General features: G+C 47.7%; 1 protein-coding gene across 1 annotated transcript; it reads right to left on the bottom strand.

The window, feature by feature from the left end:
• Positions 1–11,395: 11,395 nt before the first annotated feature.
• On the bottom strand, positions 11,396–14,062 carry LOC131898147 (glutathione S-transferase P). The gene is made up of 7 exons (XM_059249256.1): positions 13,961–14,062; positions 13,663–13,698; positions 13,348–13,454; positions 13,165–13,252; positions 12,728–12,831; positions 11,818–11,925; positions 11,396–11,651 (listed from the first exon to the last, which is right to left on the bottom strand). Coding segments are annotated over exons 1-7 (633 nt in total). The 5' UTR covers positions 13,962–14,062; the 3' UTR covers positions 11,396–11,462.
• Positions 14,063–25,353: the final 11,291 nt, after the last annotated feature.

Raw genomic sequence — 25,353 nt, 5'->3', positions numbered from 1 at the left:
TTTAGGCCCTATACATTTAATCCATTCTACACTCGGTTTCACCTGAGATAATATTCCAGTGCCTAAAATCTGAGTGGAGACTTCTTGTAAAGGCCAGTGGGATTTCAAGACTCTTGTGAAATTACAGACACACTTTAGCGTCCACCAGGCCTGCAATCTCAATGCCGTTCACTTGTAATTTTAGCTTTGGCCTCTCGTCACTAATAACAGTTTGCCAAAATGCCTTTTTTTCCTAGTATTTTCAAAGCCTCCTGTTCTACATATTGGAGTTGTTTTACCTTTAAAACATTGGAGTAATAACAAGTGAGCAATTTTATCTCCAACTTTCATCTGTGCAGTTCTTTTTACATAAGCCATCTATAAAAGCATTAAAAACAATCTCTACAGGATTTTAAGAGGTAACTTTAGGCAATACCTATGGAGTATTTTTATAAAATCTTAAAAAGAGGATCCTTTTTTACAGATCCCAAGTAACATGTTAATGTAACTTGCCAATTATTAACAATATGGAACAATTTACCTGTATTCTATTTAGTGAAAAAATAATTTTTGTAGGCTCTGTATCAGTAAGAGATTATTTTTTATGAGCCTTTGCCTTAGTAGCCACATTATCTAATAAGCTAACAACCCAATCTGTTTCGGGTATTACATTTTTATAGAATTTACCCAAGAATTTCCAGAAAGTAACTTGAAGAGCAGAGCCAAATTTTCAGTAATGTTCGACAGACGAGAGCATATCCAATAATATAGTTTAAAATCATGAATTTTGTTCCTTTAGCTCATTTACTATGAAAATTAAGCATTCATTTAAAATTAATTAGACAATCAAGAGGAGAGAACATCCTCCACATAATGAATGACTAATAGCTCTGGAAATTCAAACAGCATTGGCTGAGTACTTTATGCCCTGAATATAATTGCATTTTACCTTTTCCAATCTAAGAGAAAAAACAAAAAACACTTAAACCAAAGTTAAGCAAATAAACAAGAGGGAAATTCTAAGCTCTGAGGCGACAGTACCAGCTCAGGCTGTAGCAGTGAAGCCCCACTCATCACCACGTCATTCGGAGGCTGCAGCTCTCTCCTGTCAGTCTGCTCCCTGAAAGAGCTCACAGGCAGAGTGCAGCCAGAGAGCCCTGGGTTCCAGCTAGCCTTAATTTCTTTCTTTTGTTGGAAAGAGCCTTTTGTTCTCCCTCTATTTCTACTGGGAAGAGGCTTTTTCCTTTCCTTTATTTTTTGTTTATGGGGCCTTTTAATTTTTAGACCTTAATTTAACATTTTCCTTTCTTTTTAACCAAGAAAACCTTTTTTTTTCTTGATTAAACATTTCTCCTTTTTCCATAGAGAAATGTCCCTTTTTATTTCCTTCCTTCCCTTTTCTCTACTGAGAAGGGCCTTTTTTCCTTGATTTTTTCTTTGTCTCAGAGCCATTCTATTCTTACCTTTGATATTTGCAATGACTGTGCAGTTACTAACTTTTTCTTTTGACAAGCATTTTAGCAGCTGCACACTTTATTGCTCCTGAGATAGGAATTTAAATTCCCCATGACCGTGCCAAAATCTGGAGTCCTCTTATCCTGCACATCGTTTACTTCCTGTCCTTAAGAGTGTCCAGATCCCTTTCTTTTCAAGCCCCATGTTGGCTGCCAAATGTTGTGGCAGGCAGATCCCTGCTGTGAATTAGAGGCCAACCTGGTGTACAGAGCAAGTTCCAAGACAGCCAGGGCTGCTGGGCGGTGGTGGCGCACGCCTTTAATCCCAGCACTTGGGAGGCAGAGCCAGGCAGATCTCTGTGAGTTCGAGGCCAGCCTGGGCTACCAAGTGAATTCCAGGAAAAGGCGCAAAACTACACAGAGAAAACCAAGACAGCCAGGGCTACAGAAAGACCTTGTCTTGAAAATTGCTTGTTTATTTATGTTTTTTTAATGTGTATGTAAATGTGTCTGAGTATATGTATGTGTACCATTCATGGGCAGGAGGCAGCAGATATCAGAAGAGGGAGTTGAATCTCCTAGAAAGGGAGTTACAGGCAGTTGTGAAACACTATGTGGGTGCTTAGAATTGAACTGGGGTTCCAGAAGAGCAGAACATTCACTTAACCTTTGAGACGTCTGTAATTTTTTTTAAACCAGGAATTGAAATTTTAAAAATATTTTTAACTTTATTTTTATGGTAATAGAGGTTTAACTCAAGGTTTCAGGCACATGCTAGACAAGTGCTCTACCACTGAGCTACATCTCACCCCCCTTTTAAAACACTAATTATTTTGTATGTCAGCATGTCATGTCCACGGCCAGCTCTACCCGGAAGCTCTGGGATTCAGTGGAAGAACGGTAAGAACCTGTCTTTGGGGCTGGGGTGACAGTCTGAAAAGTGCCTGCTCCATAAGCATGAGGACCTGAGTTCAATCTCCAGTGTCCTGGAAAAGCCAGGTGTGGCCAAACACGCCTCTAATCCCAGCACAGCGCACAGCAGACCGGGGGCCCCCCCGGGGCTCACTGGCCAGCCAGGCTAGCTGACTCAGAGAGACTGGTTAATATAAGTTGGCAGCAGGGAATGGTGGCACACACTTTAATCCCAGTACTTGGGGAGTTCATCTCTCCTTGGATGTGATTTGTTCCTGCTGGAGAGGATGCAGAAATTCCTTTTAGGGTGTGATTAGATCTTTCAATAATTGCTTGTCCATGTAGATGCAGGCGGATCTCTGAGTTCCAGGCTAGCTAGGCTAGATGATGAGACCCTGTCTCAAACAAACAAACAAACAAACAACAGCAACAACAACAACAAAACCCAAAACAGTGGAAAGTGAGGAAGATACCAGCTGCCAATCTCGAGTCTACACACACACTCACTGGACACACACACACACACACACACACTCATTTGGACACACACACACACTCATTTGGACACCCACACACTCATTTGGACACACACACACTCATTTGGACACACACACACACACACACACTCATTTGGACACACACACACACACACTCATTTGGACACACACACACACACACTCATTTGGACACACACACACTCATTTGGACACACACACACACTCATTTGGACACACACACACACTCATTTGGACACACACACACACACTCATTTGGACACACACACACACTCATTTGGACACACACACACACTCATTTGGACACACACACTCATTTGGACACACACACACACACACTCATTTGGACACACACGCCCACGTACAAACCTCCCCTTGTCTCTCTCTCTGTCTAAATTTAGAATGGTGGGAGAATCTGGGTGGTTCCATCGTGAGGACTCTTGCTTCTATTGGTCCTTGCCATACAGTTATGGTCATTGTTCTTTGTCTTTTGTGTCACTGGTCATGTGGCGGGGAATCACAGGGTAGAAGCAGCAGTGACCCATGAGCTTGTGACTGAAGCCCACTTGTGGACTGTGTGGGATATTTGTACACTGTGTGAAGATATAGTGCTGGGATTGGTTTAATAAAGAGCTGAACAGCCAATAGCTGGGCAGGGGGTGTAGGCGGGACTTAGGGCAGAGAGAGAGAGAAGTAGAAGATGAGTCTAGGTGCCAGGAGAGGCGGGGGGGGGGGGGGGGGGGGGGGGGGGATGGGGGGGATGAGAGGTGCAAGATGGAAGAGAGGTAACACCACGTGACAGAACACAAATTAATATAAATGGGTTGATTGAAGTTATAAGAGCTAATTGAGACAAGCCTAAGATAAAGGCCAAGCTTTCATAATTAATAAGTCTCCATGTAGTTATTTGCAGGCTGGTGGAGATGTCCCAGTCTGAAGGGCCATTCTCTCCTCAGCCTTCACTGTCTCCTACACCCATCTCTCCTCTGCCTTCACAGGCTCCTCCTATACCCATCTGGTGCTGGAAATAGGCTGGTCTCTGGCTTGGGCACTTTCAGTCTCCCAAATGGTGTTTTTGCTGTGTGTGGTAACATGGTCTTTGCTTTCTTGGGCTGCCCTTGAGATGACCTCTTGGATAGTGGGAATTGTGTCTTCTGCATCTGCTCCAGGAATACCTTTGCCTCCCCTCACAGGAGAGCTATCTTAATCGAACGAGACTGACACACATCTGTAGTCCCAGCATTTGGGAGGAATGGAAAGGAAGACCATGAGTTCAAAGGCATCCTTGGCTGCATAGCAAGTTTGAGGCCAGCCTGAGTTATAATGAGACCCAATCTGGGGAGGAGGGTAGGGAGGGGGGGGAGAGGGTGGAGAGACAGAAGAGAAGAAGGAGGAAGAGGAGAAGCAGGAGGAAAACTGTTTTGATTGATAAAGTAGATAATCCCTAGGCAGAGACTAGCTTGCTGTTTCTGACTGTTACAGTTTGTATCTATTTTACCAATTATACTCAGCTTTGTAGGAGTCTATTCATGGAATTAGGACCATAACATGCCAGCACATTCATCTAATGACCTCCAAATTAGATGATGATGATGATGGTAGTGGTGGTGAGGATGGTGAGTTTTAGGACCAAAGCATGAAGATCTTCGCACCCACAGATCTCCAGAGAAACCAGGAATGTTAAGCAGAAAGGAGTGTCTTTCCAATGGGAAAGATGAAAAACCCGTTCTTTCATCCAGAAAGCTAGGAATTGGATGTGATTAATAGCCTGGTGATCTATGTTATCTTTTGGGCCAGGCCATATCAAGCTCCTACAACCGGGACCAGAGGTAACTAGTAATCTAAATGAGCCTTACAGCCAGGGCTCCTCAAGCTCCCACAACCAGGACCAGGGGTGGCTAATAGCGCAAATGACCTCTACCCTATCTGTATGACTGAGACCAGGCAAGACCTTTAGGCCCTTCAGCTAGTACAGGTAGTCTATCTCTAGAACATGTCTTTGTTTGTTTTTTGTTTTTTGAGACAAGATTACTGGATGTCCTGGAACTTGCTTTGTAGACCAGGCTGGACTTGAACTCACAGAGATCTGTTGAGGAATATTATTTTAAGATTTGTTACATTTGTTTATGCTGTGGAAATTTGTTTAATTAACGCAAACAATATTAGGTCCAGCCTATATTATTTGCTCCCAGGGTCTGTGGAAGAGTCTACAACCAGCTGAGGATTCTAATCTGAGGGATACTCAACAAATCTAAGCACACTGAGTTCTTTAGTCCATGCCCTTTATTCTTCTATGGCGATTCTATCTACACAGTTTCTTTTCTGCTCTCTTACTTAGCTCCTCTCAGTCCCTCCTGCTCTCGGTCCCTCCTGCTCTAAGTCCCTTCTGCAGTTCTCTCATGTCTACCCAGTTCTTTCCATCTCCATCCTCATCTTTGTTCTTTTCCATCAATCCTCCCAGTGCTCTCAGAGAACCAGTATATATACCCACACAGTAATTCTTTGGTAAAGCAATGCGAGACTTGAAGTTTTCAGGGTCTCAGAGAGAGGTGATAAGGACATACACATAAAGCAATTAATTGTCAGCTTCCAATTACAACCCAAAAGGGGAGTGACTAAAGGGGAGTTCTCTGGTAGGGGCAACTAAAGGCTAAGACCAATTAGGGGATTATGTGCTCAAACTGTAATCTAGAAATGGCTAGGTAGAATGTTAGGGGTCAACAAGTCACAAGAAAGTAAACTGTCTTTGGCGCCACTCCCCCGCCCCATCCCACCCCACCCCCGCTTGTCCCAGCTGCAGCTGCTTTCTGATAGGGAGGGGGACATATGCTAGGTGGCTAAGCAACCTCTGTCAGAGCATGTAGCATTTGGTTAGTAAAAGCACTTTCACTCAGAGTAATTGCTAAGGAGAAAAATCTAGGAATAGCACCTGGCTGAAGAGGAATAAAAATTTAATTTGCACAAGAAAGAAGCTTGGCACCTATCCCTTGCCTGGCCTTGTAGGCAATCTCCTTGGGTCAGTGGGAAGTAACTCCCTTAACTCAGTATCTAGCAAATGGCTAAAACATCATCCCAGGAATGTGAGCAGTAAATCTCTTAAATCAGAGTCTTGTATAAATAACCCGGGGTGAAGGTAAGGGGTTGAGGATTTAATTGTTAGTGGTTCTTTTCTCTATCTGTGAGTGAGATGAGCTAATGTTCATCTATGTGCAGTTATGTCCTTGGAAAAAGGTATCTTTGCTGAAATATTTTTGTCTAGGGAATGGCCCTGGCCAGATATATGTTAATGAAAAATAAACACAGCTGGGGACAGTTGTCCAATTACCCCAAGTGTATAGGGAAAGTTGTGCCCAAGATTGAGATGCAATCGTGAGATTACATGTACACACAACATGGAGATGCTTGGTAAATGGGGAGAATCATAGCTGTTATTGCACAAGAAGTTTACAACAAGAGACGCCAGTTCATTCAAAAGGCAGTAATCCCATAACGCCTTGTGTCATGGTTTCCTCTAACAGAGTCCTTAGTTCTGATAGGTTGACCTTCTGAACTCTAGTTATCACTGCTGTATACTCTCATGGACTTTTGCTACCAGCGGCTCTCAATATTTAATGATGCAAAGATGTATTACATTCTTTTATGTTGCATTTGTTTAACTTTGTGAAGCTGTGTACTTTACCTGCCTAAAACACCTAATTGGTCTAATAAAGAGCTGAACAGCCAATAGCTAGGCAGGAGAAGTGATAGGCGGGGCTTCCAGGCAGAGAGAATAAATAGGAGGAGAAATCTGGGAAGAGAAGAGAAGGAGAAGGAGAGGAGGATGTCAGAGGCCAGCCACCCAGCTACATAGCCAGCCATGGAGTAAGAAGTAAAGAAAGGTATATAGAAAGATAAAAGTCCAGAGGCAAAAGGTAGATGGGATAATTTAAGAAAAGCTGCCTAGCCGGGCAGTGGTGGCACACGCCTTTAATCCCAGTACAAATAAAAATAAACATAGGCCGGGCGGTGGTGGCGCACGCCTTTAATCCCAGCACTCGGGAGGCAGAGCCAGGCGGATCTCTGTGAGTTCGAGGCCAGCCTGGACTACCAAGTGAGTTCCAGGAAAGGCGCAAAGCTACACAGAGAAACCCTGTCTCGAAAAACCAAAAAATAAAAAAAATAAATAAATAAAAATAAACATAAACAAAAAAAATTTAAAAAGCCGGTGTGAATCCCAGCACTTGGGAGGCAAAGCCAGGTGGATTTCTGTGAGTTCGAGGCCAGCCTGGTCTACAGAGCGAGATCCAGGACAGGCACCAAAACTACACAGAGAAATTCTGTCTTGAAAAACCAAAAAAAAGAAAAGAAAAGAAAAGCTGCCTAGAAACAAAACAAGCTAAGGCCAGGCATTCATAACAAAGAATACCTCTGTGTATTTATTTGGGAGCTGGGTGGTGCAGCCTCCAAAAGAGCCAAAGAGCAAAAAACAACAGAGATCCACCTGCCTCTGCCTCCAAGTGCTGGGATTCACACTGGCTTTTAAAATTGTTTTTGTTTGTGTTTATTTTTATTTTGTGTGTTTTGCTGGCCTCTTTCTGTGCACCATGGCATGCATGGTACTCATGGAGGCCAGAAGAAGGTATCAGATCCCCTGGTACTGGAATTACAGACAGTTATGAGTCACTATATGCATGCTAGGAACTGAACTCTGCTTCTCTGGAAGAGCAACCAGTGCTCTTAACTATTGGACCATTTCCTCAGTCCCAAATAAAATATAATTAAAACAAAAGAAAGAAAAAGAAAAAGCATACCTAATATAACCTAGCTCTTCTATTTGAAGTAGTCTAAATTTTTAAAATTTATTTTATTTAGTCATGTGTAGGAGCTGGAGACTTGGATTCAAGTCTCAACATCCACATGGCAGCTCACAACCATCCTAACTCCAGGTCCAGCAGATCTAACACCCTCTTCTGGCATCCACGAACACTGTATGTTGTGGTGCACGGACATACATGCAGGCTAAACACCCAAACACATAAAATAAATAGGGTTGGAGAGATGGAGAGATGGCTTAGTGGTTAAGAGCACAGACTGCTCTTCCAGAGGACCCAGGTTCAATTCCCAGCACCCACATGGCAGGTCCCAACTGTCTATAACTCTAATTCCAGGGTTTCCAATACCCTTACACACACACACACACACACACACGCAGGCAAAACACCAGTGCACATACAATAAAGCAAATGGCAGGGCAGTGGTGGCTCACGCCTTTAATCCCAGCACCGAGGAGGCAGAGGTTGACAGATCTATGTGAGTTCGAGGCCAGCCTGGTCTGCGGAGCGAGTTCCAGGACCACTAGGACTACACGGAGAAGCCCTATGTTGAAAAACTAATTTAAATTAATAGATAAAACATTTTTTGAAGAGGCGTGGGGGCGCTATGTGTGTGGTTGTGTGTATGTGTACATGAATGTATCTGAGGGTGGGTGCTGTGTTCACAAACAGGCTAGAAAAAGGGGCATCATGCTTCGTTCTCTATCACTCTATTCCTTTGAGGCAGGTCCTCTCCCTGAACCTAGAGTTCGAGTTCTTAGACTAGGCTGGAAGTCAGAGAGCTACAGCAATCCTCCTGACTTCAAGCCCTCTCTAAGCTGGGCTTACAAGTGCACTGGCTTATTTCCTAACTGCTGAGATCCAAATTCTGATCCGCATGCTCAGAAGAAGCTCAGCTTAAGTAGGACCGACCAGCTCCGGGGCCAGGGATCGGCTTCCCTGAGCTCCGCTTTGATCTGTTTGCTCATCATCATGCTCTCTCTTTGTTACTAATCCACCTCTCGCCCGCCTGACTCTGCTCTCTTCAGCACGTTCAGCTTTTTGTTGTTATTTTTGTTTGTTTTGTTGGGACAGGGTCTCTCTGTGTAGCTCTGTCTGTCCTGGAACTTTGTAGACCAGGCTGGGCTCAGAGATCTATCTGCCTCTGCCACCAAAGTGCTTGGATTATAGGTATGCACCACCACCCCCCTGCACAATCCAGCTTTTACTATGTGAAATTTCTGGTAAAATTTCGCATGGGGGATAAAGGAGCTATGCGCGTGCCATCCCCAAACACAACTCCAGCCCGTTGACTCTTTTACACTAAAAACATCTTAAGGATCTGGTGAGGTGGCTCAGTGTTTAAGAGCACTAGCTGCTTTTCTAGACGACCCAGGTTCAGTTCCTAACACCGGTGTTGCATTTGGAAGGCAGAGGCAGGAGAATCTCTGAGTTTGAAGCCGGCCTGGTCTACAGAGTTCCAGGACTACACAGAGAAACCCTGTCTTGAAAAATAAAAAAGGGAAAAAATAAAAAGAAATACTGGGGTCAGTAAGAGGTGTTGGGTGTTGGGACAGACCCTTCAGGAATGCTTTTCCCATGGGGGTGAGTTAGTTTGCTGGACTCCCATGACACCGTGTCCTTCCTCAGGGGTGTGCCTTCCTTGCCAGAAGCAGCGAGGATTCAGATACTATGCTTTCCCAACTCCAGAATTCTGAGCCCAAACAAGCCTCTTTCCTGTAGACAGATGTGTATCTTTTTCATGGTGTTAGAATGTATCGAATAACGACGGCTCATACTCTGCATTGTCTGTGGGCTGTGATTTACCTAGTAATTGCAGTTCCCTGTGACAGATTGACTGTTGGCAATAGCTTCTTTCCTCTTAGTCCTAATTAATAATATTAATTCTCAGAATGCTCCTTAGAGGCTACAGACTTCAAAGAGGAATTACTGAAGGACAAGCAGAGAGGCAACATAGAGGCAGAGCAACAAGCAGGTGGTTAGATATTAATAAAGCCAGTTGAAGAGGATTGTAGAGCTCAGCTATACAAGTGCAGGACCCTAAGGAGAGGACCAGGGGTCCAGAAGGATGGATGGGTGGGTAGAAAGCTTTTCAAATGGGCCTCGTCAAGCAGTTGGAATGGGGCCATGCAGAGCTGGAACTCAGAGGACACAGATTTTCTGCCAGTTGGTCCCTTGATGTGTTTGGATGACAGGTTGGTAAGACCACTGCCGTGACAGTGGGCTTCTTTTTATGGGGTCTGGTAGAGGTGTTGCACTTTGCCTTAGTCTGGGGTGTTTGGTGAGTTCATGGGACCATTTTCTCTCACATGGTTTTAGTATACCCATGTTCCAGTCTACATTGGTACATTTATAGATGGTGCCAGTCAGTGACTTATGGGTGGTGCTGGTCGGATAGTAGTACTTATATGCACAAAGGAGATGCAGAGTCATCCTGTGTCTGCATTTACACTCCACACGGAACCTCCCAGCCTGAAAGGCGCTGTCTCATACAAGTTAAACACGGTAGTGACTCAACAGTTGGAGTATGGCTCCAATCTCCACATTTACCTAGCCTTGGGTGTTCTGTTATAGCAATAAAAAAAAAAAAAAAGACTAAAAAGAAGAAGAATGTCTTTCTTAGCATCAAGTACAGAATGTTGAGGCCAAGAGAGATCTGCACGAACCACCTGAGCATGGCGGTCCACACCTGTAATCACAACACTGGGAAGATGGACAGACACAGGAGACTTGGGAGCTTAAGCCAGTCCTGGTTCCACAGAGCTCGAAGCCAGCCTGGGACATAGGAGAGCCTGTCTTAAAAAGAGCTGGGGAGATGGCTGAGTGGGTAAGAACATTTGCTGAACAGGCAGGAGGATCTGAGTTTGAATGCCCAGTCCTTAAGAAAGTAAGAAAACTGGGCAAGGCCACGTGTTCAAGTACCGCGTAACCGCAGAGCAGAGTGGGGAGGGTGGCAGAGACAGGGTCTGGCTGGCTGCCAGCCTAGCTTTAGTTTTAGATCCTGTCTCAAGGGAACAAGGCAGAAGGTAGTGGAACGGGATACTCACCTCCTCCTCCTCCTCTTGCCTCTACATGTGCATGAGCACACGCATGTGCACACACCCATTTTAGTCAGGGTCTCACTGTAGCACAGGCTAGCCTTGAACTCAAGGTAATGTTGCCTGAGTTGTGATTACAAGTATGACACCAGCTCCTCAGGCTCAGACTCTCAGGCCTAGTCACAACAAACAAAAAACCACTAAAAGGTTGGATGTGTTTAGGGATAGGATTTTACCTTCTCCTTGGTATCTTTCTTATTCTGAGAACTCTTGCTAACACACCTTAGCTTGTATGTGTCGGGTGCAACAAAACTCACGCATCTATCAGTAAGCCAAGCAGAGCCCCTCTGTATAGTTTGTGACCCTCCATCAGGACAGCGGGGGCGGGGGGTCACAGTGCCTCAGCCTGTCCCAGGCCAGGGAACTGACTCTGGCTTGCAGCCAGGTATTCTGTTGTGTGTTCCTGGGACTGACTGGCAAATCAACCTAAGACCCTCCTCACTGGGGTTGGAATATTCCTCCTCCTATTGCTTTTCTCCCTTCTTCCTGTTTCAAAAGATCAGCAAACATTAAGCAGGAATGTACCCTGGTCCCACCCTTGTGTGCAAGCTTCCTGGTCCTCTGCCCTTTCCCAGCCTGACTGAGGGTCCCACAGTCCCCTGCCCAGGAAACAGCATCTGCAGCCCTTCTTCTGTCTTACAAACTTTATTAGTCTTGGGAAGGGGGACAAGCAGCTCCTGTCTCTCCCACCCATTACTGTTTGCCATTGCCGTTGATGGGACGGTTCACATGGTCGGGGGAGGACAGGAAGGCCTTGATCTTGGGCCGGGCACTGAGACGTGCCACATAGGCAGAGAGCAGGGGGAAGCTGTCCAAGCAGCCAGGAGCCAGGACCTGGTGGATCAGCAGCAGGTCTAGCAAGTTGTAATCGGCAAAGGAGATCTGCAAGGGTGGAAGGTGTGGGTATCAACAGGGGGAGCAGACTGGGCTGGGGAGCAGAGAGCCAACCCCCCACCTCCTCAACCCCATCCCACCCTGCCTCGGGTAGTTCTGCTCCATTTTACAGCTGGCTCCTAAGTCTTTATAAGGCAACACAGGAGTTGCTCACCTGGTCACCCACGATGAAGGCTTTACCTCCTTGGTTCTGGGACAGCAGGGTCTCAAAAGGCTTCAGGTGTCCAGGCAGGGCCTTCACATAGTCATCCTTGCCATCCTCCTGCCCGAAAGATACCCAAAGCTGTACCACCCTCCCAGTGCAGTGGGCACTGGAATCCTGCTGCCCTGTAATGAATTCTACCCTCTCTGGATATCCCCCACCCCCAAGGACATGCCCCACCATTAACTACCACTTGGGCTGCCTGGAGACAAGAGCCCTAGCCCCCCTCTGCCTGCTGCCCACACCCAGGCTATGACCTGGTCTCATTCACTTCAGTTGCTAATTCTTTCCCACTCCATTCTACCATTCCATTCCTGCTAAGATCTCCCTGTATACCCTAGGCTGGCCCAGACAACTCACCATGTAGTACAGGCTTGGCCTTGAACTTGGAGCAGTCCTCCTGCCTCAGCCTTCCCAACTACTGTGATTGCAGGGGTGTGCTACCACCCCCAGCTAAGATCTGTGATCTTTATTACTGGAGAACTCTCAGAGCTGGTTCCTCTGAGGATCATTCTGTGCTTCACATTCAGATCCAGCCACGAACAGACGCTTCAACAGCTCCACTGCCCCGCCAGGTCCAAGCCAACTGGTTCAAAGGCTTGAGGACCTGGCCTGCTGCCCCCAGCTCTGTTTCCTCATGTTCTGCCCCTATGACACACCCACACACTTGTGGACTTCCCACCTGCCACCACCAGCCCCTCCCACTCCTGAAGCTGTCTCCTGGTCCTCTTGACACTGTCCCAGCCTGCCCCAGCCTGGCCTTGAGCTCTCAAGGAGGGAGGGAAAGGATGGGAGTCAAAAGTGCACAAAGCCCCTTTGCTTACACCCCCAACCCTGTGTGTGTGTGGGGGGGCAGACTCACATATTTGGTGTAGATGAGGGTGACATATTTGCAGCGAAGGTCTTCCACCCCATCATTCACCATATCCACCAGAGCAGCCTCCTTCTGGTCTTTCCCATAAAGCCCTGCGGGTCAGGAGAGACAGCATGACTGACATCTGATTTTTCCACCTCAGCTCCCTTCCCCCAGGCATATTATGGCTGTCTGTGGGTCCCAGTCTGGGAGGGAGGGGGATATGGGCAGTCATGTGAGTCGAGAGCACATGAGAGGCAACAGGAAGTGATGGCAGGCAGGCCACAGCTGCAGCTTGAACAAGTATGATCTCTGTGTGTCCCTGCTTTGCTGTCTAAACTGGAATAAAGTGGGAGTGACCGGGAGGGTAGATACCCTGAAACCATGACTGATGCCCCTCACCACCACCCTGCCCACCGCCGGACCACCTGAGGTTCAGGACTTACCAAAGGATCGGCCCAGGTGCCTCAAGATGGCATTAGATTGGTACAGGGTGAGGTCTCCATCCTCAAACTTGGGGAGCTGCCCATACAGCTGTGGGGAGGGGCAAAGTTTGGTGAGGCTGCAGTCTCCCAGTTACAGCCCTCTTAAGGCCCCACCCGTGGTCCTCCACCAAGTATGTCACTCACACAGGAGGACTTGAGCAAGCCTTGCTTCCAGGCATCCACGGTCACCACCTCCTCCTTCCAGCTCTGGCCCTGGTCAGCCAGCAGCATGCGCATGGCCTCACAGCGCCCTGTACGGAGGGTCAGCACAAGGGTTTGGGGACGGTATACAGGCCCAGACTCAAGCAATTTGGGGTGGGGGGCCTGGGCACAGTGAGGGAGGCACAGCCTTGCAACAAGAAGGGTCAAAGATGAACTGGAGTTTTCCCAGGGTGGATGGGAACGGTGGGCTGCAGCCCCTACCAGAGACCTCCCCTTCCTGCCGTCCCTGGCTCCTACCTCGAACTGGGAAGTAGACGATGGTGTACGGCGGCACTGGAGATTACAGGAGAAGGATGTTAGTTGGGAGAAGGGGGCTGACTAGGGTTCAGAGTTGTGCACCCTCCTGCCCCATCTCCCGGATCCCCTCCCTGCTCTGGGCTTCCCAAGACCTCCTGAAAGTCCCCCGCCCCCATCCCCCGCGCGCCGGGCTCTAGATGCAAGCTGCCCGGTTCAGGGAGCTCTGAATTCCGAGAGAGCCCAGGACCGGGCCAGCTGCATGCTGGTAATCTGGGGAAGCAGGACAGCGTGGACTCACTGGCTGCTACGTAGATGGAGGCACGGACTCCTGAGCTGCGTAGACGGTAACGGATCTTGGGTGCTGAAAGCGAGCACAGGCCCCAGGGCCGCCAGCCTTATAAGGGGCATCGCGCCCCGCCCCGGATGCTGAGTCAACAAGGTGGAGGGAAAGGGGGGGTTGCGGAGTTCCGCAGCTGGTGCCTCCGACCGGAGACACTCACGAGCTGGACCCGAGTCTGCAGCACGTTCTGGGTTCATTTTTGGGTCAAAGGTAGGTCCTGCTCAGAGAGGGGTGTGTCCAGCTCCCTTTCCCTTTGTGCTGGGGCTGGACAGCTTTTTTGCAGCATCTGTCAAGCTCTTCCTGCAGACCCCACCAGTGAGTAACCTAACTCACCAACCTCCTTCTTTCTCCTGCGCAAAGAGCCCATTTGACTTCGCTAGAAGTAGCCAGAAAACTGTGATCCTGGATCCTCCATTTTTTGAATCTGAGGAGCTTCAAAATGAGAAGAAAAATGAAGCGAACGGACAAAGTTGCGATTTTATGTCAAAAACCTTCACAGTTGGTACTTCCTCTACTTTCTGCCTAGTTCTTTCGCCCTTCAAAAATAACATCTGGAGCTGGAGAGATGGCTCCGAAGTTAAGCGCCCTGAGGACCCAAGTTCACTTACTTCCCAGCTCCCACATGAGGTGGCTCACAGCTGTCTGGAACTCCAGGGCCTGAAGGATCTGACGCCTTTGGCTTCCTTGGCGCTTCACTCATGTGCACAAACACAAGGACACATGCTTTTAAAAAATAAATCCTAACGAAATAAGCATCCGTCCCCAAAGGCTACCACACACAACCTCACTGTTAAACACATCCAAGTGTGTGAGCACACATACAGAGGCCGCCATGCTCCTGTCTTTCCTCAGGCTGGGGGCTGCGGCTTTCTTCAAGCTACGGTTCTCCCTGGCATCTCTCCGCTCTGCGTCTTCCTGTGTCAATCAGGACTTGGACTATGGGAGCAGCTGTGGATGGCTATGCCTGTGTCTTACCCTTTCCTCCCCAACCCTGCCTGTCACTGTCCTGGGGTGGGGCAAACCGCTTGACCACACAGGCAACACCTGGACCTAGGAAAAGCCATAAGCTGACCCCACCCAGTGGGGCCTGCATCTAAGAGGAAATATCTGACATTCCAAACATTCCCCATACTCCTAGACAAATGTCAGCCAACCTGGGTCCTGAACCCTCGAAATACCCTCACCCCAACTTCTGCTGTGATAAAAACCCCACCCTGCCTGGGCTCGGGGCTCTCTGCTCTCACAGCTGCATCAGACAGAGTCCAAGCTCTGAGCTTGAAAATAAAGGCTCTTTGCTTTTACATATGGGGATTTGGTCTCTGTGGTGGTCTTTTGGGGGTCCCCGCGCTCTGGACATAACACCAGCTGGTGTCTCTGACCTCTCCTCATTTCTCCCACTCTTCAAAGGAGCTCAAGTCAGCGTCTCATTTTGGACTGAAAGAAACATTTTGCACCCTGACTTTGTCCCTGTGCCCTGTGGACCATAATAAATATTGGCCAGTCACTCCCTCTTCCCACAGCACAGGCCGGGCCTTTCTGCCCCCCCCCGCCCCCCCCGCCCCCCCCCCCCCCCCCCCGCAGTAGAGCACAGACTCGCAAACGGGGCTGTTAAGATTTCCTGGATTCCTGCTCCATACTGGACCCAGGTCTGAGCCCCTCTGTTCTTGCAAGTGTTCATCTACTCCACTCTCACTTCCTGGCTGTGTCTGGGATGCCCCTGGGTGGAAGTGCTGGTTCCAAGGTATGTGGACCCTTGATTTGCATAAGTAGAACCAGGTGGCCCTCAGGAAGAGATGTATGTGCCTCTCCAAACCTCTTCCCGTTCCGAGCTCCCTCAGGGCCCACTGTTCATTACTAAGGATTTGGGCCCTTCCTGTGTTCTTTGGGTTTTTTTCCTCCCCTTGTGGAAATAGCGTTTTCCTAACTTTGGGCTTTGTTCCTTGAAGTTCCTGCTCTCTGTTCCTAAGCATGAGGTCTTCTTCTATCCTACATTTTCATCTCTTATTGATTTTTTTGCTTTTACTTTTTTATTTATTTATCTAACAAAGCTCAAGAAGCCCTGACGGGCCTTGAACTCACTATATGGCTGAGGATGACTTTCAACTCCTGATCCTCCTGCCTCCACCTTCTGAGCGCTGGAATCACAGGCTTGTGTCACCTCCTCGGGTTTGTATGGCACTGGAGCCTGAACCCAGGGCTCCATGCATGCTAAGCAAGCACTATAGATTGGTGAACTTTAGTTTATCAGGGGACTCTGCCTCAATTAAAAAAACAAAAAAACAGAGCAATTGAGGATGATGGCCTGGTGTCAATTCCAGACCCCTACACACATGTGGACATGCATTCATACACATGCAAAGACACACACACACGGATATCACATACACATGCAAAAGAAAATTGATCTGAGCTGAGCATAATGGTGCATGTCTAGAATCCTGGCACTCTGGAGGCTGAGGCAGGAGGATTGTGACTTCAAAGGAAACCTGATCTATATACCGAGGCTCTGTCTAAAATAACTCCCTAAGATGCTGTGGAGGGCAGAGAATTCTCTGTTTTTACCAATGTCATGGAAGGAATTTCTGCATCCTCTCCAGCAGGAACAAATCACATCCCAAGGAGAGATGAACTCCAGTTCCAGAAACTGCATTCTCATGCCTGTGACACTGAGAAAAAGCTAAAACTCACGGGAGGAAACAGGTGAAGGATGGCCAGGAGCAAGGAGGTGGGTGAGGATGTGATAGTTTTATTGCTGAATCATAGTGAATCAACGAGATTGCTGCAGTTCATCCGTTTGCCAGACGAAGCTCACTGGAGCTCATGGAGAGACTAGAGCCAGCCACTCTAAGTGGTTGTGTGTTGGCTGAGTAAACAGCGGGGCTCACCAACGAGTATGAAAATGGCTGAGTCCTGCAGGAAGAACAGGTTTAAATAGCTGAAGAACACGGCGAAATAGCCGAGACAATGAGCCGTTGCCCTTAACAACCCTACAATCTGCTGACGATTCCGTAATTTTCTTTCCTGCTTGTCCGCCCCACCTTGTGTTTTTAGAGTATAAAATGAAAATACAAACTGGACCCAGAATCAAAGCCTCTTGTGAGCTATCCTGGTTTCTCTCGGAATCTCCTCCCTTGCACTCTTATTGACACTGGAGTGCTTATTCCAGAAAGATCCTCACACTTCTGGGGTCCCACCCAGCGAGATCTCCTTCACCAATTGGTGGAAAGAGGCTGCAGTTCCCCGGACCTCTCAGCCCATGGAAGGTCTCAGGAACTGGGAAGGGCACGCCCTCAAGGGGATTCCGGAGTCCCCTTCCAGTAGCTTAAAAGAACTGTAAGACCCAGGACCGGAATCTCTTGGTGGAAGAGGAGACTAAGCTAGACCTCCGGACCAGATAAAGTCGCCAGCATTAGGAGACAAAATTAATAAAAACAAACAGTTTAAAATGTATCAGTTGTGGGCTTTTTGTTATTGTTGCCTTGTTTCTGGATTTTTGTTTTTGAGACAAGGTCTCTCAATGTAGGGTAGGCTTGCCTGGAATTTTCAGTAATTTGAGAAGTCTGCCTAATTTAAGAGAGAGGGAGACTTCTGAGTCAGGCGTGGTGGGGCACAGATGAACTACACCGGAGGCCTAGAGAACGCTGCTGTGTTCTGTCTCTTGGTTTGTTACCACTTGGAAAACATACACCATGGTTCTGGTGTGACTTCTCTGACGGTCTCCACCGCATCTGCCGCTCACCGTTTCATTCTGCAGTTTAAGCTCCTTGAAATGCTATGTATTTGTTTATTGGTCATGTCCACCCAAACACAGGCGGACCTCAAACTCTCCATGTCGTGGAGCATGACCTTGAACCTCTGATCCTCCTGCTCCTGCCTCCCTGGGAACGCAGGGTGTGCCGCCACACCCAGTTTCTATGGTGCTGGGGATGGAACTCAGGACTTTGCACATGCTAAGCAAACATTATGCAAAGGCCCAGCACCCTTGATCCCTTGATTTGTATTTTTTTTTGTTTTTTGGTTTTTTTTTGTTTTTGAGACAGGGTTTCTCTGTGTAGTTTTGCGCCTTTCCTGGAACTCGCTTTGGAGACCAGGCTGGCCTCGAACTCACAGAGATCCGCCTGCCTCTGCCTCCCAAGTTGATTTGTATTTAAGACAAGGTCTCGGGATGTTGCTTAGGTTGGCCTTTGGTTCCCGGGCTGTAGCCATCCTCCTGCCTCAGCATCCCATGTAGCAGCAACCAGTGCCCCTTACTGCAACCAGTTTTTTAGCCATCAGTTTTATATGGCAAATGACTGTTATTCACTTTCAACTCTGAAAACTTATTTATTTCTCTACTTACTGTGTTGTGTGAAGGCATGCCACAGCAGGCATGTGGAGGTCAGAGGTCAGCTTGCAGGAGTCAGTTCTCTCCTTCTACATGGATTCTGGCCACTGCAGGTGGTCAGGTTTGGCTGCGAAACTCTTCGTCTGTTGAGCCATCTTGCTGGACCTTCAACTCTTACTTTTGCATCCACTGTTTCTTCTGTTTCGTATTAATAACTGTCCTTTTGGTGCTTCTGTGTTTCTAGAATGTATGTTCTGTGTGTGTGTGTGTGTGTGTGTGTGTGTGTGTGTGTGTGTGTGTGGTTCTGCAGAAGAACGAGATGTCATCTGGGACTTGTGAGCCTGTGCCCCTGGTGGGCTTGATTTAGTCTGTAATTGTTTACTTTGTCAAACTATGGTTTACTAAAACTCTGGTTTTAGTTGCCAAACATGCCAGCCTATTGCTTCAAGAGGGAAGAAGCCGAACCCCAGGGAAATCTTGTATGCCTCCCTTGTCACCGCCCCCCCCCTCCCCAAGCAGAGAACCTGGGGGCAGGGAGGAAGCTTCTGGGCTCTAATGTGTCAGTCCTAGGGCATTTAAGGGGAAAGCATGAGAGAAATTCCTCTGCCCCCAGTGCCTCAGCCCAGCAGTCTGCGGCCATCCCTGGGACTGGGAATGCCCTCGGCTGGGCTGGGCTGGGCTGGGCTGCGTTAGTGTGGGTGACAACAGTGACACAATCGGTCTCAACCTACACACACACACACACACACACACACCTATATACACAGACACACAGGTTCAAACCAACCATCTGTCTCTAAGAAGTATCTGCTCAACAAGCCCCAATGTTTTATCATTTTCTTAAAACATCGATTTATCTTATTTTATGTGCACAAGTGTTTGCCCTGCATATATGTATGTGCACCACATGCATGATGGTGCTTCTGGAGGTAAGAAGAGGGCATCAGATACCCTGGAACTGGGGTGGTGTATGGTTGTGAACTACCCATGTGAGTGCTGGGCACTGTACCCAGGTCCTCTGGAAGAGCAACCAGTGCTTTTAATCACTGAGTCATCTCTCCAATCCTGTCTGGTTTTGTTTACTCCATTTCCCCCTGAAACTCTACTTCTCTCTGCAGTCTCCTGCTGGAGTTGAGGTTAGTGTGTGCTAGCTTACCATAGAAAGTGAGGGCTGTCGTGTAGTGGACTGTGGCCATCGCCTCCTCTATAAAGTTTTGTGGGATCCTGGTCATGTTTGTTTTTACATGGTTATCTGTTTGCTTTTGTTAAACAGCAGCAGGGACAATGGGCCCCACAGCTTTTGTTCTATCCCCAGGATTAAACAATTGCTCTCTGCCCTGTATAGAAACCATGGTGACCCCTATACAAACTCCAGTCTTCTGAGACACTGAATCGTGAGCATTTGCTTCACCAGGTCGGTTGCTTTGGAGTGCTCCATAGCAATGCCCAGCAATTCCCAACATCCCTGAACAGACCTCAGCGTCCAGGCCAGGGTGGGAGCCACAGGGGTCTTCCTGCAGGGTGGGAGCCACAGGGGTATTCCTGCAGGGTGGGAGCCACAGGGACATTCCTGCAGGGTGGGAGCCACAGGGGTATTCCTGCAGGGTGGGAGCCACAGGGACATTCCTGCAGGGTGGGAGCCACAGGGGTATTCCTGCAGGGTGGGAGCCACAGGGGTATTCCTGCAGGGTGGGAGCCACAGGGGTATTCCTGCAGGGTGGGAGCCACAGGGATATTCCTGCAGGGTGGGAGCCACAGGGGTATTCCTGCAGGGTGGGAGCCACAGGGGTATTCCTGCAGGGTGGGAGCCACAGGGACATTCCTGCAGGGTGGGAGCCACAGGGGTATTCCTGCAGGGTGGGAGCCACAGGGGTATTCCTGCAGGGTGGGAGCCACAGGGACATTCCTGCAATAGGCTCAGAGGGTTGTCAGGCAGCTGAAGATCCTACTTCACTGCTCCTGGGCCACAAAGAGAACCCTGCTGAGCTGGCTGAAGACTTACATTTTCACAGACCATGGTCCCTCAGGGTGATCTCTTCTCTCCCTAGAAGAAGTAGGGCAGATCCCACTGCCAGGCCATGTGTTGAGGTCATGATGGCCTCCCAGGAAGCAGAGGGCACCGGTGGGCTCAGCAAGGTTCTCTGCACTTTTTAAACACTTTTCTGTTATGTGTGTATGTGTGTGTGTGTGTGTGTGTGTGTGTGTGTGTGTGAGAGAGAGAGAGAGAGAGAGAGAGAGAGAGAGAGAGACAGAGAGACAGAGAGAGACAGAGAGAGAGAGAGAGAGAGAGAGAGAGAGAGAGAGAGAGAGAGAGGACAATCAGCTGGAGTTGGTTTTCTCACTGTACCGTGTGAGACCCAGGGATAGAGCTCATGCCATCAAGCTTGGTGGCAAGTACCTTTATTCACTAAGCTATCTTGATAGTTCACGATTCTCAATTCTTATTCTGTGCAAGTTAGACTTTGATGCAGAAGTCCAGATAGAGAAGTGTTGTGGAATATTATTTTAAGATGTGTTATATTTGTTTATGCTGTGGAATATTTGTTTAATGATGCAAAGATGTGTTGCATTCTTTTATGTTGCATCTGTTTAACTCTGTGAAACTGTGTTACTTTGCCTGCCTAAAATACATGATTGGTCTAATAAGGAACTGAACGGCCAATAGCAAGGCAGGAGAAAGGATAGGCGGGGCTGGCAGGCAAAGAGAAGAAATGGAGAAAAATAGGACCAGGAAGCAAGATCAAGGAGTGAGAAAAGAAGGGGCCAGCCACCCAGCCACCCAGCCACCCAGCCACCCAACCAGACACCAAATAAGAGGGAAAGAGAAGATATACAGAAATAGAGTCAGGTAAAAGCCCAGAGGCAAAAGGTGGTTAAGGAAAGCTGGCTGGAAATAAGTCAAGTTAAGGCCAGGCATTCATAAGTAAGAATAAGACTCCATGCGTATTTATTTGGGAGCCGGGTAGTGGGCTCCCCAAGAAGCCAAAAGAGTAAAAAGTAAAAAACAAACACCAGGGAAGCATTTCCACCTTCTCCCTCTCACTCGGCACCTCCAAGGGCTTGATTTAGAGGTGAGGAGGAAAGGGGAAGGAAAGCTGTGCAATGGAGCCAGTGAGCACTGGCGTCTCCTCCGTGACAGGCGCTGTGAGGATCACCGTAGCTTAGAATCCCAATTGTAGTGACAGACTAGATGGTCACCGCTGTCAACCTTGACTTTGAAAGATGTTAATAACAAAAGTTAGGGGGTGGAAGCTGAAAGGGAGGTGCCATCACTGAGAACTTTGCAAAGAAAACAATTATAAAGTGATGTCGGTAATTTACTACATGAGTAATGAAGATCTTGGTTTTTGAGATAGGATTTCACTGTGTAGACCAGACTCACAGATCCATCTGCCTCAGCTTTCTGACAGCTGGGGTTAGAGTGTGTCTACGTAAGTATAAATAAAAAATGAAAATTTTATTTTTTAATTGTGTGTGTATGTGTACCCACATCTTTGTATAGGTATGTGCATGAGAGTGCAGTGCCCACAGAGACCAGAAGAGGGCATCAGATCTCTTAGTGCTCAAGCAGTAGTGAGCTGCCCCACCTGGGTACTGGGCTCCAGCTGCCAGTCTTCTGCTGCGGCATTATGTGATCTTAACTGCTACACCATCTCTCCTGCCTCATAGTTTTAGTTCTGTTTGTTCAATTTAAATTTTTCATTTTGACTGTGTGTGTTTGTATGTGCATGATATGTGTTCGTGGGCACTTGAGTGCCACAGCACACGTGAAGGTCAGAAGACAACTTTGTGGAGTCAGTCCTCTCTTTCTACCTTCTGTGGGCTGTGGGGATTGAACTCAGGTGGCCAGGCTTGCACCACAAGCCCCCTTACCAACCAAACCATCTTGCTAAACCTACTTTTAGTTTTTTGTGTGTGCTGGAGTTAAATCTCAGGGCCTTGGACTTGCTAAGTTATTACTCTCCCGCTGAATTCTAACCAATGATATGGTTGTTTGTTTTGGAAACATTGTTCTTTTTTCTTTCCTGAGACAGATTCTCAGTATGTACCCCAGACTGGCCTTGAACTAATGATCCTTCTGTCCCAGCCTCCCAAGTCCTGGTACTGCAGACATGTTTCACCACCGAGTCCAGTTCTACATAGTTTCTTGTTGTTTGAGACAGGGTTCCTCTTTGTGGCCCGGGCTGTCCTGGAGGTGTTTATTTCCCCCTAGTTGAGGAAACACGACTCTATATTAAGAAGGTAATGTGGTTACTATAATCTCATTTCCAAAATAGAGGAACTGAAAATAGTGTTGTGCTCCCTGGGGGAGAGTAGCAAAAGGGATGGGACACTGCCCACCTAGGAAGCAGATCTATAGAGACCACTCCAAGCTGACAGGTTAGAAAACAATGTTGTAATAAAGAGTAATTCACTTTCTCAACAAACAAAAAGAGTAAACCACTGTTAAGCCCAGATCTATGAGTTAAAGTGTTTGCCACCAGGGGGCGCTGGCGTACAGAGGCCGAGACAGGGCTGCTCCCATCAACCTGCTCTCCGGGGGGGGGGGGGGGGGGGGGGTGGTGGTGTTTTTTTTGAAGACTGCTAATATTCTATCAACATGTTTCTATTTTTTGAGTCTTGCATCTTGCAGGCTCTCATGGCCACAATTGCAAGTGACAAATAAAAGTCTAGGTCCCCGAGTGCTTTCCTGCATTCTGCCCAGGAGAGGGCGTGAGCATTGAGTCACTCTGTCCCTTCCACAGCTCGCCCCTTGTAGGACTTCATCCTGAAGTTTTTTCTGAGTTGTGCCTTTTTTAGCAACTACATAAATGTGAGTGAAATTTTGCCAGAGGTCTGAGAGCCATTTCAGCAATTGAATGAACCTGCCGAGGAGGCCACCAGGACCCCCAGGTTTGTAGTAAATTTGTCAGGGTACAGGAGGTCTAGGCTTGCTTTCAAATCCCACCACTGGGGAGACAGAGACAGGTGGATCTCTGTTAGTTTGAGACCAGCCTGGTCTACATAATGAATTCTAAGCCAGCCAGGACCACATAATGAGACTCTGTCCAAAAAAAAAAAAAAAAAAAAAGGCAGGAGGCCCAAGGCTTGTGACTGGTGGACTGGTTCTGAAGTGGGGGTGGTCGATGAGACTAAGTCCTCTTGGGGATCTGTGCTGGCTTGGGGCAGCTGAGTGTCAGAACAGAGTTGAACTGTGAGCCTACAGCTATGTTGGCCATCTGGTAGTGAGAATGGAAACCATCGGTGAAATCCCTCAGATCTGGTGCCCACACCACTCCACTGCCTGCTGGCACTGCCCCCTTTGACCCCCTTGTGGAAAGCCCCCTCTCTGCCCTGGGCACTGGTGCATCAGCCTGTGCTGGAGTATTTGCCCAGTGTGCATGTAGCCCTGGGCTCCACCTCTAGTATCACGTTTAAAAAAAAGGAAGAAGGGGGGGTGCAGGCAGAGGGATAGGGAGAAAAGAGAAGGGAAGGGAGGTTAAAGGCAGAGGAATGTAGTAGGTAAGAGAGCAGGCACTGGGCATATCGAAAATACTCGACACAGTACCTGGCATACAGTACGTCATCAGCAAAGAACTGAAGACAAATTCTGTGAATCAAAGGTCTGATCAGAACCATTAGCTCTGTGCCATATTGACTTCTTGAGAAATCAGGGTATTTGTCATTATAGCATTTTCCTTCTCAGCTCTTTTTTTTTTTTTTTCCTTCGAGGCAGGGTTTCTCTGTGTAACAGCCCTGGCTGTCCTGGAACTTGCTTTGTAGACCAGGCTGGCCTTGAACTCACAGAGATCTGCCTGGCTCTGCCTCCCATGTGCTGGGACTAAAGGCGTGTGTCACCACCACCCGGCATTTTCCTACATGCATTGCTTAGCTAGTATTCACCCTAATATTTTATTTAGTATTATTATTACTATTACTTTGGGTTTTTGGGACAGTTTCTCTCTGTGACCCTGGCCTGTGCCTCCCCAAGTGCTGGGATCAAAGGTGTGTGTGCTGCTGCTGCCGACGCCACTGCCACCAAGCTCTTATCCTAATATTTTGTTTGTTTGTTTGTAATTTTTCTTTTCTGGTATTCTTTTTTCTTTCCTCTCTCTCTCTCTCTCTCTCTCTCTCTCTCTCTCTCTCTCTCTCTCTTGTCTCATGTAATCCAAGTTGGCCTTGAACTCTGTATATAGCCCAAGATGTCCTCAAACTCATGATCTTCCTGCATCAACCTACCTACTGCTATGATTACAAGCAAATGCCACTATGCTGAGATTGACAGCCCTTTTAATAAGAACTAGAACCTCACAAATCAAAACCAAAGAAGCCTACAAAAAGTTTGCTCAGGGCCGGAGAGATGGCTCAGTGGTTAAGAGCACTGGCTGCTCTGCCAGAGGACCTGGGTTCGATTCCCAGTGTCCACATGGTGGCTCACAACCGTCTGTAACTCCAATTCCAGGGGATCCAACACCTTCACACAGATGTACATGCAAGTAAAACACTAATGCACATAAAACAAATAAATCTTTAAAGAAAAATAAAGAAAAAGTTTGCTCTTCAGAGGCTGAGAAAACCCCACCTAGGCTTTTCTACGTGTGTGTGTGTCTGTGTCTGTGTCTGTGTCTGTGTCTGTGTGTGTGTGTGTGTGTGTGTGTGTGTGTGTGTGTGTTGTATGCACATATACACGTTTATGTGTGCACAGGCTTGTGTGTGGAGGCAGGGGGTTGATGCAGGGTACTTCCTCTGTTGCTGTCCACCTTATTTTTTAAGGCAGAACTCTCCATGAACCTGGAGCTTATTGATTTGATTGACTAGGTGGCCCCCAAGCTCCAGGGATCCTCCAGGCCCTGCCTTCTCAGCACTGGGGTGACAGGTGTATTCCCTGTGTCTAGCTTTTTACACGGATATTGGTGTGGTGGAATATTATTTTAACTGGGCAAAGATGTATTACATTTGTTTCTGCTGCATTTCTACGGCCAATAGCTAGGCAGGAGAGGGAGGGGAGGGGCTGGCAGGCAGAGAGAATAAGTAGGAGGAGAAATCT

This window comes from Peromyscus eremicus, chromosome 1 (genome assembly GCF_949786415.1).
Source record: "Peromyscus eremicus chromosome 1, PerEre_H2_v1, whole genome shotgun sequence".
NCBI lineage: Eukaryota > Metazoa > Chordata > Mammalia > Rodentia > Cricetidae > Peromyscus > Peromyscus eremicus.
Note: the sequence above shows the minus strand (reverse complement) of the source record. Positions and strands in the feature narration are given on the sequence as shown.

What these genes read in the sequence shown, in the direction of transcription:
- LOC131898147 (XM_059249256.1), bottom strand. An exon ending in GCACCTGGGCCGATCCTTTG is followed by an intron (nt 12,832 to 13,164) that starts GTAAGTCCTGAA and finishes CCTGACCCGCAG; the next exon opens with GGCTTTATGGGAAAGACCAG. An exon ending in CCCTCATCTACACCAAATAT is followed by an intron (nt 11,926 to 12,727) that starts GTGAGTCTGCCC and finishes TCTTTCGGGCAG; the next exon opens with GAGGATGGCAAGGATGACTA.